The sequence below is a fragment of the Osmerus mordax genome, chromosome 4 (genome assembly GCF_038355195.1).
Source record: "Osmerus mordax isolate fOsmMor3 chromosome 4, fOsmMor3.pri, whole genome shotgun sequence".
Lineage (NCBI taxonomy): Eukaryota > Metazoa > Chordata > Actinopteri > Osmeriformes > Osmeridae > Osmerus > Osmerus mordax.
In genome coordinates, this window is record NC_090053.1 from 18,458,173 (window position 1) to 18,471,905 (window position 13,733).

The following is a 13,733-nucleotide window of genomic DNA, read 5'->3' on the forward strand; positions in this document are numbered from 1 at the left end:
ATTATAAGCTTCCGTGCAAGCCTCTAGTTAACAAAGCTCAAACCTTTTCACTTTAAATGTTCATTTCTATAGTCTCTCTTTTCTACTTGCATAATATCCTTTGTTCCCCACTAAAATACACTAACTTGCTTTGTCTAAGTTCTACACAAGTAATACCATCTAAATAATTTTGATTAAAACTGCCAACTTTCATATCATGTAATAAGTTGCCCGGATTGTATGTGTGTTTATGTTATTAATGCTTGGTTTGCAATGTGTCTCAGGAAGGGACACCAATGTCCTAGTGTACATTAAAAGAAGACTATCCATGTGCTCTAGAAAGCTGGGCCGAACAAGAGAAGCAGTCAAAATGATGAGAGATGTAAGTACACACCATGTTGCCACAAAAAACACCAAACTTATTTTACATTGTTTTATTGATTAACATTGTTACACTGTTACACACGCTTATTAGTTGCATATTCAAAGACCCGTTGTACATATAAGTCATTCCCACTTGTATTCCTCATACAGTTTAGCTTCATATGTTTGTATATACACTTTAAATAGCCATTCTTAGATAACAGTGGTTTAGTCAGACTGGATTTTGTGCTTGTAGCTCAGTAAGAGTTTTTTTGGAGGGACCCTGTTAACTCATGTTTATGTAGCCAATACATTTCAGTGTTTAACCAATCAAAAGGTACATCTCCTGGCTGCAAAATCTGACATACAGAATTATTAAAGGTTTGCCCTAGCTGTCTCACCCTGCCTGAGTAAATTGCAAGTTGACCAAACAACCAACAGTTGACACATGGGAGCAAGTAGTATAACAGGACTGACACACTTTCAATGAAAGAAACACCATCATAAAATAACAAATATCTAAGAAAAAGAGCCTTGGTACTATCCTCTTGGTCATGGCTTGCTCAGGCATTGGTGTTGACAGCAATGAAGTGTCAGCAATTCAAATGATTGTCATGGCATTATCTGCAACCAACAAAGGCTTAGTTGATCATCCAGAGAGGTGCTCATAATATAAGGAGATAAAAAGTCAGAAAGAGACACAGTGGAAGGAATGCTTGCTAGAAATCAGTCTTGGGGGCTAATGGTGGGTGGGTTGTTGTGTAGACGTTTAATGCTCTGCTTGTATTCTGTGTGTTTGTACCGCCTGTCCGGTATTACATGTAACAACAGTTGTGTGTTTTCCAGTTAATGAAGGAGTTCCCTCTCCTCAGTATGTTCAATATCCACGAGAACCTTCTAGAGTCGTTACTTGAGCTCCAGAACTACGCAGACGTACAGGCCGTACTGGCCAAGTACGACGGTGAGACACACACACACATACACACTCACACACGCACACTGTTATTCACATAGAGTTGCATCGGGAGCTCTCAGGAAGGTTCTGAAAACTTAAAAGGGGTTTATGTGTTTAAACTGTATTCCTCCTTCTGTTACAATATATCACTATAATTCACATAGACCAAATATGCCCAGGCCAAAGCATGTTCAAATTGAAAATGACATAGTAAATGTGTTTATTAGGTAGGAATATGTAAAGTGACACTCAAGCAATATTAGCCTGACACCTTGATCTCCTCCAGGACCCTCGAGCATTCTGTCTCTTTCAAATCTCCCATTACTGTAACCTCACCGTTTCACATCGCTTATTCCCCTCGCCTGCTGTTTCTGCCTCCACACAGATATTAGTTTACCCAAATCAGCAACAATATGCTACACAGCTGCCTTGCTGAAAGCCAGGGCGGTATCTGACAAGTGAGTATTACTTTCCCCCTTGTTATAATGGCAGGACTCCTTTACATACCCAGAGTGTTGTTTACAAGTTAGGCGGTGTCATTATATTATTTCAAGCACCCCCCAGAGTATCTGGTTGGGTTGTATTGTGAGAAGCAACAGTGAGTAACATTCGTATTGTGTAGAGGTTGACCTATAGTGCTTGGGGGTATATGGTGGATACAACAGGCTTACACATGCATGCAAGCATGTTGACACAGATGTGTATATGTATATATGTAAATAATGTATATGTTTATATAGTTCCAGTATCAGTAATAGTTGCAGTATCTATTGCTAAATATTCCCAGAAGTGTTGATGAACTAATGGCAGCAAATGATATGCCTGCATGTGATTTGGGAATGAGACAGGTGTCTGTACAGTGAGCAGGTGTTCACATACATTTGGCCATAACGTGAATGTCAGCACATGGGACACGTGCACCGTCACGCATACGGACACTGACGTATGAACGGACTCGTTCGCTCACGGCATGCATGCACACACAAACCTCGAAACGCCCAGTCGGAGGCACGCAGACACGCTTTGTGTTGACCCGCTGCTGTCGTCCTCCCCAGGTTTTCTCCCGAGGCAGCGTCCAGACGGGGGCTGAGCACAGCGGAGATGAACGCTGTAGAAGCCATACACAGAGCTGTGGAGTTCAACCCTCACGTCCCTAAAGTGAGCCCGCCCGACACTGTCACCCGCCATCATAGTTGCACTCAAAACGGTCTCAAAGAAACGAGTCTCAGAAAAAGGACACTCGAATGACCACCACAACCCCAAATAGCATGCACATCACAAACCATATTGTGTGTAGATAGGTACAGTACAGTAGATGGACGTAGCTACAGGGCTGGAACTTGTATAGCAGTTGTGTGTTGGAAAAACCTTGTTTGTGCATCAATTGAGTTAAAGCTGTGCTTGTCAATTGAATGTACTTTCTTTTAAAGCTTTTCTCACAACCATAAACTCCCTACAAAAAAAACCAAAACAATTGTTGTTGTCACCTTCCATCATTTTTCACTGTCGGCTTAATAAAGGCTAGCTCAACTTTCTGTACCGTGGGCGATGCAATGGATTCCATCGACAACTGCTAACAAGCGTAGCAACTGTGTTGAAAACGTTCGAGTTCACGGTGCTCCTCTAATGCAAACAAAGAAACAATGCTCAGGTTACGGAGTGGCACCAGGGGGGTCAGTTCCCTCGTGGCCCACTCAGGGCTCCCATTTCTGCCTGGATAAAGGGCGCCACATCACCGTTTACCCCTGGCAATGTGAAAAGAAACAGGTGTAACAATTTGAAAGGGATCACTACGCTACTGAGCCCGCTGCGCGATCTGCCCGTCGGCTACGGCGCACATTGTGAACCTGCATGCACAGATCGCGTCACGTCATTAACCCGTTTGCTTTTTCTCTGCCTCCCCCTTCCTCCTCTCTCGACGCGCGTCCCCCTCCCGCAGTACCTCTTAGAAATGAAAAGTTTAATACTGCCTCCCGAGCACATTCTGAAGCGAGGGGACAGCGAGGCCATCGCCTACGCCTTCTTCCACCTGCAGCACTGGAAGAGAGTGGAAGGAGCTCTCAATCTGCTGCACTGCACCTGGGAGGGCAGTGAGTGGCTCCACACACACACACACACACACACACATGCTTTTATAGACAACACGAAAACGCACACAGTCCCTCTCCCACTCATGTGGGATTCCTCTCAAACTAGTGAGTGCCACAGTACCATAACCAACTGATGGCAGAGGGAGGATTACACCTATATACTCCATGTCCTGTACCATTGAGTCTGTTAGTAGCCCCAGTATAGGGGCAGGGGTGACACTAGCCTGATCAAGAGTTGCTTTGTGTCTCCAGCTTTTCGAATGATCCCATACCCACTGGAGAAAGGCCACCTGTTCTACCCCTACCCCATCTGCACTGAGACTGCTGACAGAGAACTGCTACCAAGTAAGAGAAGCTCCTCTCTGGTGCCCATACACACCAAGTTATCGGCATGGGCTGCCTGCGTCGTCTGTGTGACAGTATTCACTCTAAAGTCAATGTTACCCCAAACCAGTGCGAGTATAGTGGGTGTATTCGGTTTATGTTAGGTCATCTGATTGCTACAGTAATGCATATAAGGATAACACGGTTAAAAGAGGAATGAAGGGGGGGGGGGGGGGGGGGTACGGAATGTGGTTTCTAGACTTATCATCAACACATTCGTCTTTTGAGTCATTTTTCACGTTTGAGTGTAATCGCAAAAAGGGCTCTTTGCCTGTGTGGTCCGAGTGCTCCTGGAGGGCTCTGCAGTTGACCCTCCGGCTGTGTGCCTTCTCTCATGTGGAAGCAGTGTTTCACGAGGTGTCGGTGTACCCCAAGAAGGAGCTGCCCTTCTTCATCCTCTTCACGGCCGGCCTCTGCTCCTTCACCGCCATGCTGGCCCTCCTCACACACCAGTTCCCGGAGCTCATGGGGGTCTTCGCTAAAGCAGTGAGTCTCGCAACCGTTCGCTCAGAGGAGCCTGAGACACACACACACACTCTCTCCACAGACAAACCAGAGATACCGTAGCGCTGTTACACTTCAGTACTCTCGCCCCCGGAACAATTATGGTTTATTTTTCTGGCCCTTACCTCAGAGTTCTGGGGGTAATTTTGTTCAAAGTGTCCATCCTCTCCCAACCCGCAGTCAGGCCTCGGAGTGGAAGTGTACAGCACAGTGCTCTTTCTCCCCGGAACAATTAGTAGATTGTACCACATGGCTGTAGTAAGGCAGGGCGAGGGGAGGCCCCCGCAGCCTTTTTATTTGATCGTTTCCCCAAACACGCACTCGTGTAGCTCGGGCCCGAGGGCGTGTTTCATAGCTGCCACTGGAGGGCCCCCTCCGCTGGCCGTGCCCGGGCCGGCACTGCATCTCCCCCAGGCCTGTAGACTCTCGATCCTGCGGCGTGATTCCACTCCCCTGGAATGTGCGTGAGCTCATGCCTCTCCTCCTGACATGACACTATCAGCAGCTCCCATCTCTTCCTCCTCCACGGTGGGGGGGGGGGTTCACACTCTTTTCCTACATCCCCCTGTTCTGTTTTGGTTGGGGTTCTCAAGTGATACAGAGAGCTGTTGGCACACACACACACACGCGCTTGCTGGCCATGTTCCAATTGTGAGGAAAGGTAGCATCCCATTTGCACGCTAGGGCCCTGTGCATAAACACGGATTCACTTCATTACCATTGCCGAAGGAAGCACCGATCTTGAAGAGTTGGACGGGTAAACCTCAGTTACTCAATTTGTTCTTTACTCTACGGGTGTCGTCTGAAAATGCAATTTGCATATAGATTCACTGGATTGACAGGTGCAAACCTCACTAACGGAAGAGGAGGAACAGATATACTGATTGCTTAGGTGTGATCATTTGCATATGGATTGGGAATAGAATAGATTTAACTTGTTTTGTTTGTGGTACATGGGTGAGGTCACCTTAATCAGTTTATCCTGCCTTGAAAATCAATGTCCAGGGAATTGTGTCAATGTTTAAATTCTACAATTCTTGAAATATCAATGGAATAATTCTTATAATGACTAATTAACCAGGCAAGATGGACCCATAAACACAGCAGCTACTGCCATAAAGCTTCAGTGTACCTCTGTAGAGATTTGACACATTGCCAGATCTGAAAGAAGCCACTTCCAATTAATAGTCAAGTGATGGCCCTCCTCCCTGGAGTTTGCCAAACAGTACTTAAAGGACTGAGAGCATAAGGGAAATGATTCTCTGGTCTTATGAGACAGAAATGTAACTACAGCTGACAAGAAACAGATGGCGTTTGTCACCTGGCTTATAGCGTCCCTGCGGTGGGGCTATGGGGATCAGTGGTATGGGCAGGAGGACTGGCCAGAATTGAGGGAAAGACTAATGGAGTCGGTGATAGAGATCATTGAAGAAAGCTCAGCCACCTCAGACTGGGGCAAAGATTCACCTTTCAGGATGATGGCAACCTGAAGCAAACAGCTAAGACAATGCAAACGGATGGAGCAGGAAGTCTATGAATGTCCTTGAACGGCTTCGCCAAAGCCCAGACTTTCACCACATCAAATATGTGGAGACTTGAATATCCCGACGGATTGACGCTGCATTAATCTGTCCAAGTCAGTGTGTGCAAGAAGGCGTGTAGCTGCTGTCATCTCTGCCAAAGTACTAAATGACCTGAACACTGAAATGTATGTATTTTTTTGTTGTTGATTGAATTAAGTTTCATAACACAAAATGTGGAAAAAGTAAAGGAATCTGAATTCTTTCTGAAGGCACTATAGGTGGGGGATGACATTCTGGAAAGACACTCCAGAGGACATTAGATGTATTTCCATTAAGGGGGGTGGGGTTCTTTTATTTTTCTCTTGCGTGTCAACTGGGTTTTTCCTACCCCGTCTCTTCCCTGACGTCTTTATCTGGCATCTGAAAAAGCTAAGTCTCCATGACCAACCAGAGTTCCTCTGAAGGAGCCCCTATCCCCCTCACTGCCATGTTGTCAAAACACAGCAGGGAAGAGGGCCTGACTTCACCCAGGAGAGGAGCCATGAGAGGCTCCAACACTGCTGGGCCAAAGCAGAGAGGGCTGGGGAAAGTCACACCATGTAGTTGCCTCATATTTATGGATTAACGTGGTGGTAAAGTTGTTGCATGCCAGGATATCCAGTAGGCTGGTGCGATGGAGGCTGCTAGACCACTGAGCGAGGTTTCAGTTGAATGAGGTGATGTGTTGGTCACCTTTATGAGTGTATGTTGGGGAATTTGCACTGACATCTGTTCTCTCGTTCTAGTTTCTCAGCACCCTGTTCGCTCCCCTCAACTTCATCATGGAGAAGGTGGAGAGCATCCTGCCGTCCAGCCTGTGGCACCAGCTCACACGCATCTGACTGGACACATCCGGATTGAACTAACTGACTTTTGTGCCAACATCTTGGAAAGTGGACACACAGACAGACGGATAGAAAGAGATTGATCGTGTGTGGTGACGAGAAAATGAAAAAAAAAAAGTTGAAATTGATTTTGATACATTTTATTTGGGGGGGATTTCAATCTCATGTAAAACCATTTTTTTGTTGTACCAAAAAAAGGTGATCAATTGCCATCATTAAAAAGTGGAAAAAAAATAAAATAAAGGACCTTTTGTGTATTGCTGCAACCCAGATTCTTGCCTGCCATTTTAATTGAAACAAATATTTGTAGACAGAAGTGAGGTGCAAGACGGATCATGTTACATCTTCTAGCTTTTCAGCCCAGGAGCAGACATGGAAGTGTCTGGTGCAACAAAGTCTACAAGGTAACAGGAATGGATGAGCTCAGAAATTTACAATCTACAGGAAATACTGGTCCAAAAACAACACTAAACCCACACTGAAATATTTATATCATAAAGAATTGCAAGGATGTGCTGACAAACCAATTTCTTTAAGCAGATAACAAATTGAAATGGGTAAAGGCAGTACTGGGAGAAGCCATTCCCCCGCTTTCTCGTATCCATGGTAATTTTTTTTTTTTTTTACTATTCACAGGGTTCAAATTCACATTATTTGTTACAAATATCCCCAGGAAAACATGTAACTAAATATTGTTGACAATGTTGGACAGAGGGTGTGTCAACGTTTCCCTACTCCTCGAAATCATTACCTTGGAAAAACACATCTGCGAAGGTAAAGAGCACCAGGACACCAGGTACCAAGAAGATTGGACTATCAAACTTGTTTTGAACTGACAGTTCTTTGTTTAGTTCTCTCTGTAAAAGTTTGTCAAAACAATCCAAAGCATTACAACATTCACTTGGTTACTATTGACTTATTATTGAATTAGTGTACTTATTTAATATAAAACGGATCTAAAAACATGCACATTTGTGCTGACTCAGTCACAATATTTGACTACATTCCCACTTTCCTTTTTTGTTGGGGGGGGGGGGGGATTGGGAACAAGGTGGGTTTTGAACTTTAATTCCCCAAAGCATCCACCTATGTGTCCTCTGGATATTTTATGTTTGTTTACAGTATGAAGGTACCTTAACTCCCCCAGTATCTGGACAGCAAGCCCTTGGTACCCACAGGGTCTGGTTGTATGCAGGGACGGGGTATGGACACAATTTGGGGTGATCCACACATTTCTAATAGTATTTCTTAAATTGCATTAAAACTTTATTTAAAAATTACATAAAGATTGATCATTTTTGGTGACCACAATGTACATTTATCAATTGTTGTCCATTACATAGTTCTTTAGTGCTTACACATCTGATTACCGCACATGCGTACCAGTGTTTCCTGGTCAACATTAAGTGTTTAATTCCAAAGTCCTATCATTTTAAGAAATATTATCCAAGTAAATTGCACAAAGCAGCTAATGAAAAAAATCCCATCAACAGTATTTATTTTTGCTTGCAAAGATTTGACAAAAGTTGACATTTGAGTGGATGTTGCATTTTGGAATTTAACTTCAGCATTTACTCTAAACTGATATAGATATTTGGATAATCAGCTCTATAGACAAAAAGCACACTATACAGTATATGAAACACCGCAACATGGATGTGTCCTAAAATCACAAATTCTGCACAAGCGACCTGTAAATGACTTTATAATGCCATGTTGATGCTGTACTATTCTTAAAAAGGTGCACGTCACACCTTAAAAAAAAAACAATACTAGTGGTGATTAGATGGGAGTCAATCTGAAGGTTGCCAGTTCGATTCCCGGCTGTGCCAAATGACGCTGTGTCCTTGGGCAAGGCACTTCACCCTACTTGCCTCGGGGAGAATGTCCCTGTACTTACTGTAAGTCGCTCTGGATAAGAGCGTCTGCTAAATGACTAAATGTAAATGATTAAGAGTTTGATAGTCTTTTCTGTAACTACAGCAGTTTGATGGATGCAAATCACATATTGGGGGGGGGTTGTATAACTGTCTACAGCTTTACATTCTTGCACAGTGAATAATGCTAACTGAAGCATAATGGATTTATGGAAAATGGACGAAAGTTAGTTTGAGGCTTTAACTCAGCCTAAAACAGGCCGAAGTGATGTGTCAGGTATGCGCCCCAGTCGGGTCTGACGGCCGGGTTGTTTGTCTGGTCGACGTGGCTGTAGCCAGGTCACGTCTGGGGCTTGCAGGTGTGTACGTCCACCTGGTGCTCACAGTCTCTACAGTGCACTGCACAGCACCAATGGAACTTGCACTCACACTTGGTGGTGCGGCTGACCCGCGATGTGTCATAACCACGGCCACAGCACATGACCTCGCAGCTGTCCATGCCGCGGGACGTCCTGTTGCAGACACGACCGTCTGTACCCACCGAACCTGGACAGAGAGGAGGGAGGACAAAGTTACTTGTTGTCCTATTCGTTTGGGGAAAATGGAAATATTGACTCTTCAGTTCACTTTTTCCAGAGCCAGAAGACAATGTAGGTGTAGGTAATAATACTGCTTATAAAATTCATTTTGCAGTATTATTGAAAGACATAGGTGTCTGGGCCCAGCTCACAGACATCTGATGCCACCGAAAGATTGGCTGGAAAAAGGCCCAACAAGTCCTATTAACCTACACTTTACCACATTGGTGCCAGTTCAAGCCTCTAAATAGAAACTAAGAGACGGTGAGCGAGGGAGGGAGCGTGAAAGATGAGAGGATGAACGCAGGATGGAGGACAGATGAGAGATTGATGATAGGAGCCTTCAGCCGGAGCTCACATTCTTCATCAGGTGTTCATTTGGAAGGTGCCTTCAGTCTACGGACATCCACCCACTTGGAGCCCAGCATCTCGCTTATACAGCAGGAGCACAATCACACACACAGCTGCATCTTATCCCTCAAAGCCCCCACCCCACACACACACACACACACACACAAGTATTTGCCTCCTATTTGATTTAGCACCAAACAACTGTTCAATTGTATGAAATATGAGGACAATAACTTTTTCAAACAACGTATAACAGTAATTTTCTAAGGCCCGCCCCCCCCCCCCTCCCTCTCCATCTGTCCCTCGCTCTCTGCAGGTAATGTGTCTGGGCATGACCAAGCTGTGCTTCTCTCGGCAGCCTGTCCGTAAGACATGGTATGCTGTGCTGCTCTGGGTGACATCATGGCTGGACCCCCCCTCCCTGTGTCTCTCTCTCTCTCTCTCTGCGTTTGCTTATTGGACTAAGATGAGGGGGCGCCGAGAGATGAGTTTAGCACCTGCCTCATGGGGCCAAGGAAAATTGATTTCACACTTTAGGAGGGACAGTCTACCAAGTGAATGTCTAAATATAAATAAATAAATACAAGTTTTTGTGTGTGTTAAGTTTTATGCGACACACATATATACGTCTATGTGTACATTTGTGTGTGTCCCAGTGGACTGGAACCAGGTCTGTGGACAGAGAGAAAGACTGGTAGACACTGGGTGAGTGGTTCTCACGAGAGGCCCAGTGAGCTGTGAGCTCACCCTGCTTACATGTACACAGTCCATTGAGAGCCTTCATGTTCTTACTGCTCCTGTACCATCCGCAACATGGTCACAACACATCCCTCCCCTCACAGGTTACAATACAAAGAGTCACTGTATGCTGTCTGGATGGAACCTTTTGAAAAGGTGGATGTTTCCAATTGAACGCAAAGTTGTGTCTATGCTCCAGACCTCTTGCAGTCACGTTTTGATGAGTTGACCAGGTTTACTGATGTGCCCAATACATTGCTGCCAAATTACTGTATTCTTTTTAAGGTCAGTTGCACCCAGAGGGGCACTGATAAAGGAGAATTAAGTTATTCTGATTGGTCCCATCATAGATGGTACACAGACTCTTAAAATAAATTAACTCAATTGACACAATCAAATTCAATTAAGTCTTAACTGGAAATCATATGACGATGACTGATTCACAGATAACATCAGTTCAATGTTTACTATTCGTTTTTATTTTTAGGAACTTTTCTGAAAATAAATCTTTTTCACCCCAACCCAAGGGTAAAAGGTGTGGGAGACTTTCCTTCCATTCCCCTTAAATGTGCTTTTCTAGTGTGTGCATCCTAGCAAGGGTAATGTACAGCCAGCTCGTGTTTCAGTTACCGGCTCAAGTTAAACTGGCCTGACACCCTATCCCCTCAGATCGTGTGCTGCCTGATGGGCATCCACATCCTACAGTGTCTTACACACACACACACCTTTCCCTCTTATTTTTTCTTCCTTACTCACACTCTCAGATACAAAATCTTTTGGAGCGCTTACGTGAAAGAAGCATGAAAAGCCTACCGGACTCATGGTCTTGCATGCAGTAGTCGGGCGAGTCCTCAAAATACACCAAGTCATTCTTGCTTGGTCGCTTGGCGTGGGCGAGGAGGGCAGCGAAGCCGGTGCCGTACTGGTTGACGGCCACCTGGACAGCTCCGTTGTAGCGCCGACGAAGGTGGTCGCCCGTGCGCCGGAAGTCTGCCATGGCCAGCCAGCAGGTCCGGACGCTGCAGGAGCCGCTCACACCGTGACACTTACACTCCAGGGTCATGAAGCGTTTCACCGCCTGTGTGTGTGGGTGGGAGGGGACGACTTTGTGTTAGTATTCTCTAGTTATCACATTCTAAGTAAATATGCATGCATTTGTGCAGCTATTTATCCCATGCGTCAGCATCAAGGCTTGTGTGTGTCGGTGACTCGCCTTGCGGCCGGCGCGGTTGTTGTGCAGGTTGATGAGGGCACGGGCGTCCTTCTCCTTCCTCTCCTTGGCGTCGACAAACACCTGACTGAACCTCATGGCGTGCTCAACGTGGTCACTGCAGCCGCCCCAGTCGAAGGAGCCCTTGGTGTCCCGCGATGAGCCCTTCTTGGTGGGGTCGCAGGAGCACGACTCGAGATCTCCCTGGCTGCAGGCTCGTGCCAGTGTGTACACCACGCCGGCTGAGGAGATGGCATAGACAAAGGCCGCCTCGCGACTACCTGTTGATACAGGAGCAAGGGAGACCGTCACAAATAGACATTGGCAGGGCAACAGCCATAATCAAAAAATCTACACACAAAAAAACAGTTTAAGAATCAAGGTTTAGGGCAGGGTTGGCACACTTATACATCACTGATGCTTGAAAAGATACCCTTGATTGTTAAAGCTGAACCTGCATGGTCTGTGTTTGTTGTTGCTTTCAAGTCTAGATTGGAAACAAGTATTCACTCCTTCCTTGTTTCATCTACCTCTAAGATGGATAAAAAGGTCAAATTTGCTAACAATGATAAAGGGACTGATGTCGATAAGAAAGATTGATGTACAATCTGAAAGAGTTGGGAGGAGGGTGTGTGTGTGAGAGAGAGTAAAACAGTAAACATCAAAATACAATTGATCAAACTGCTCTTAGTGGGAGCTGTCAGACCAACATAACAGTAATTGAAATCGTAGCACTTTAAACGCTGCCTTCGAGACCACTACCTAATGAGAACAGTGCAATTGCTGGGAGACCCTAGTGATCGGGGCCGTGACTTAACCGTCATTATGATTTTTTGTACCTGTGTGTCAACCATTTTAAGGGGTTAGGACCAGGACTTAACAAATCGGATCTCGAGTATCTTTCCATATGCAAACTTTTTGAAAACTTAAGCGATAGGCTCCTAACTGGCCGTTATTTTGGGATGGGACATTACCAGATGTGTAAATTGACAGGTTGCAATGCATTCAGTTTACATTTGTCATTTATGTGACAGTTTTTGAGCAGCGCGCCGATAGCTTACCGATCGACGCGGGTGCGTCAACTTGATAATGTGTGACAGTGTCAGGTCAAGTAAGACAACGTCAGGAATGCAATGCACACTCAGGATAAAGTGTATTCAGGGAGCCGAAATGTTGCCAGCCAGTATTCTTCTAAAACAAAGATTAGCCAATGCGTAAAGTTGAATTTACAGCTCTGGAGACAAATCATTCTCAATTATTGCATGCAAGTGGAAACATGATTGGCCAACATTGTAGCCTTCTCAATCAAACTGACAAATAGGCAACGCAAACGCAATTCAACAATGTATGACTACATTAACGCATATCGTTTTATTTTGAATCGATTGTAGGTGAAGTACGTAGCCTATTCACTGAAGTTATGGTTCAATAGTGTCTCAATTACGTTATTACCCCAGAGGAATGCATTGCAACGACGGTATTGCCCCAAAAATTGGCTACTTACTACGCGAAAGAAGCCGCCCGAACACGTTGTGTTCCCGCGCCATGGTGTTGCAACTCCAGCGGTGGTTCTGGAACTGATACTGACACTCGCCGATCCAGTCTTTCATCCCGGCTCCTATAGCCTGCATGACTTTGGGATGCTGGCGGCACAGCTGCCGCTGTTTGCTGACTAACCCCGGGATGTTGTCGCACATCACTTGCGACCCGAGGGTACCCATGTACCTGCATGTCCAAAATAAAGGCGTATTGGCCTGTTTAGCATGGTAAAGTCGGCGACCTCTATTTAGCACCAGTGTACAAAACTACTCAAAGCCTTTTTCCATATATTACACTTTGTGTAGGTCTATTTTACATAAGTTACTAAACTTGGGTAACCCAACAATGCCTTTGCTGCAAAATTAGAATGCATAATGTCATGCTATCAAACTAATAATAAACCCACAAAGACTTCCAGGAATCAATGTAAAACTGCAATCTAATGCATGCTTCAGTTGCGTGCATATATAATTTTACTCATATACTTACCACCAAGATGCGTGGACACCTGACGTTAGCCAACAGATTGCAACAGATAAATAAAAATATATTCCACTTGGAAATAAGTTCATATTACTAAACTTTGGTCGGTGTGCACATTCGTTCAGGCACCTGTTCAGAGCATTTTCATGGGGAAAGGAAAGGATAGTGGCGCGCGTATATATCTGGTTTAGGGCTTCTCAGTTGCACAAATTAAAATAAAAGTGCTTTTATCGCGCTAACCGGTCGGATTTGTGCCCGTAAAAAACATAACTGTG

The 13,733-nt window shown here is 45.0% G+C and overlaps 2 protein-coding genes across 7 annotated transcripts in view; one reads left to right on the forward strand and one right to left on the reverse strand.

Annotated features, from left to right (window-relative positions):
• The window catches only part of LOC136942557 (suppressor of tumorigenicity 7 protein homolog), a 32,641-nt gene extending 25,113 nt beyond the window's left edge, over nt 1–7,528 (forward strand). For 2 of the 6 annotated variants that reach the window (XM_067235513.1, XM_067235517.1), the window contains exons 9-16: nt 264–361; nt 1,189–1,303; nt 1,683–1,755; nt 2,353–2,455; nt 3,237–3,387; nt 3,640–3,732; nt 4,115–4,257; nt 6,584–7,527. In XM_067235513.1, the coding sequence (XP_067091614.1) occupies nt 264–361; nt 1,189–1,303; nt 1,683–1,755; nt 2,353–2,455; nt 3,237–3,387; nt 3,640–3,732; nt 4,115–4,257; nt 6,584–6,679 (872 nt within the window). In that variant the 3' untranslated portion in view covers nt 6,680–7,527. Of the gene's footprint in view, nt 1–263; nt 362–1,188; nt 1,304–1,682; nt 1,756–2,352; nt 2,456–3,236; nt 3,388–3,639; nt 3,733–4,114; nt 4,258–6,583 lie in introns of all 6 variants that reach the window. The other 4 variants (XM_067235514.1, XM_067235516.1, XM_067235515.1 and 1 more) reach the window with 3 other exon arrangements.
• Nucleotides 7,529–8,642: 1,114 nt separating this feature from the next.
• On the reverse strand, nt 8,643–13,703 carry wnt2 (wingless-type MMTV integration site family member 2). Its single transcript, XM_067235519.1, has 5 exons — nt 13,465–13,703; nt 12,941–13,161; nt 11,440–11,717; nt 11,040–11,304; nt 8,643–9,105 (listed from the first exon to the last, which is right to left on the reverse strand). The coding sequence occupies exons 1-5, from the start codon at nt 13,545–13,547 to the stop codon at nt 8,900–8,902; spliced, it is 1,053 nt and encodes a 350-aa protein (XP_067091620.1). The 5' UTR covers nt 13,548–13,703; the 3' UTR covers nt 8,643–8,899.
• Nucleotides 13,704–13,733: the final 30 nt, after the last annotated feature.

Coding starts and splice junctions, on each gene's coding strand:
- wnt2 (XM_067235519.1), bottom strand. CDS start 13,547: ATGAACTTATTTCCAAGTGGAATATATTTTTATTTATCTGTTGCAATC. Junction 13,162..13,464: donor GGTGTCCACGCATCTTGGTG/GTAAGTATATGA, acceptor TTGGACATGCAG/GTACATGGGTACCCTCGGGT. Junction 9,106..11,039: donor CATGCAAGACCATGAGTCCG/GTAGGCTTTTCA, acceptor CTCTCTGTCCAG/GTTCGGTGGGTACAGACGGT.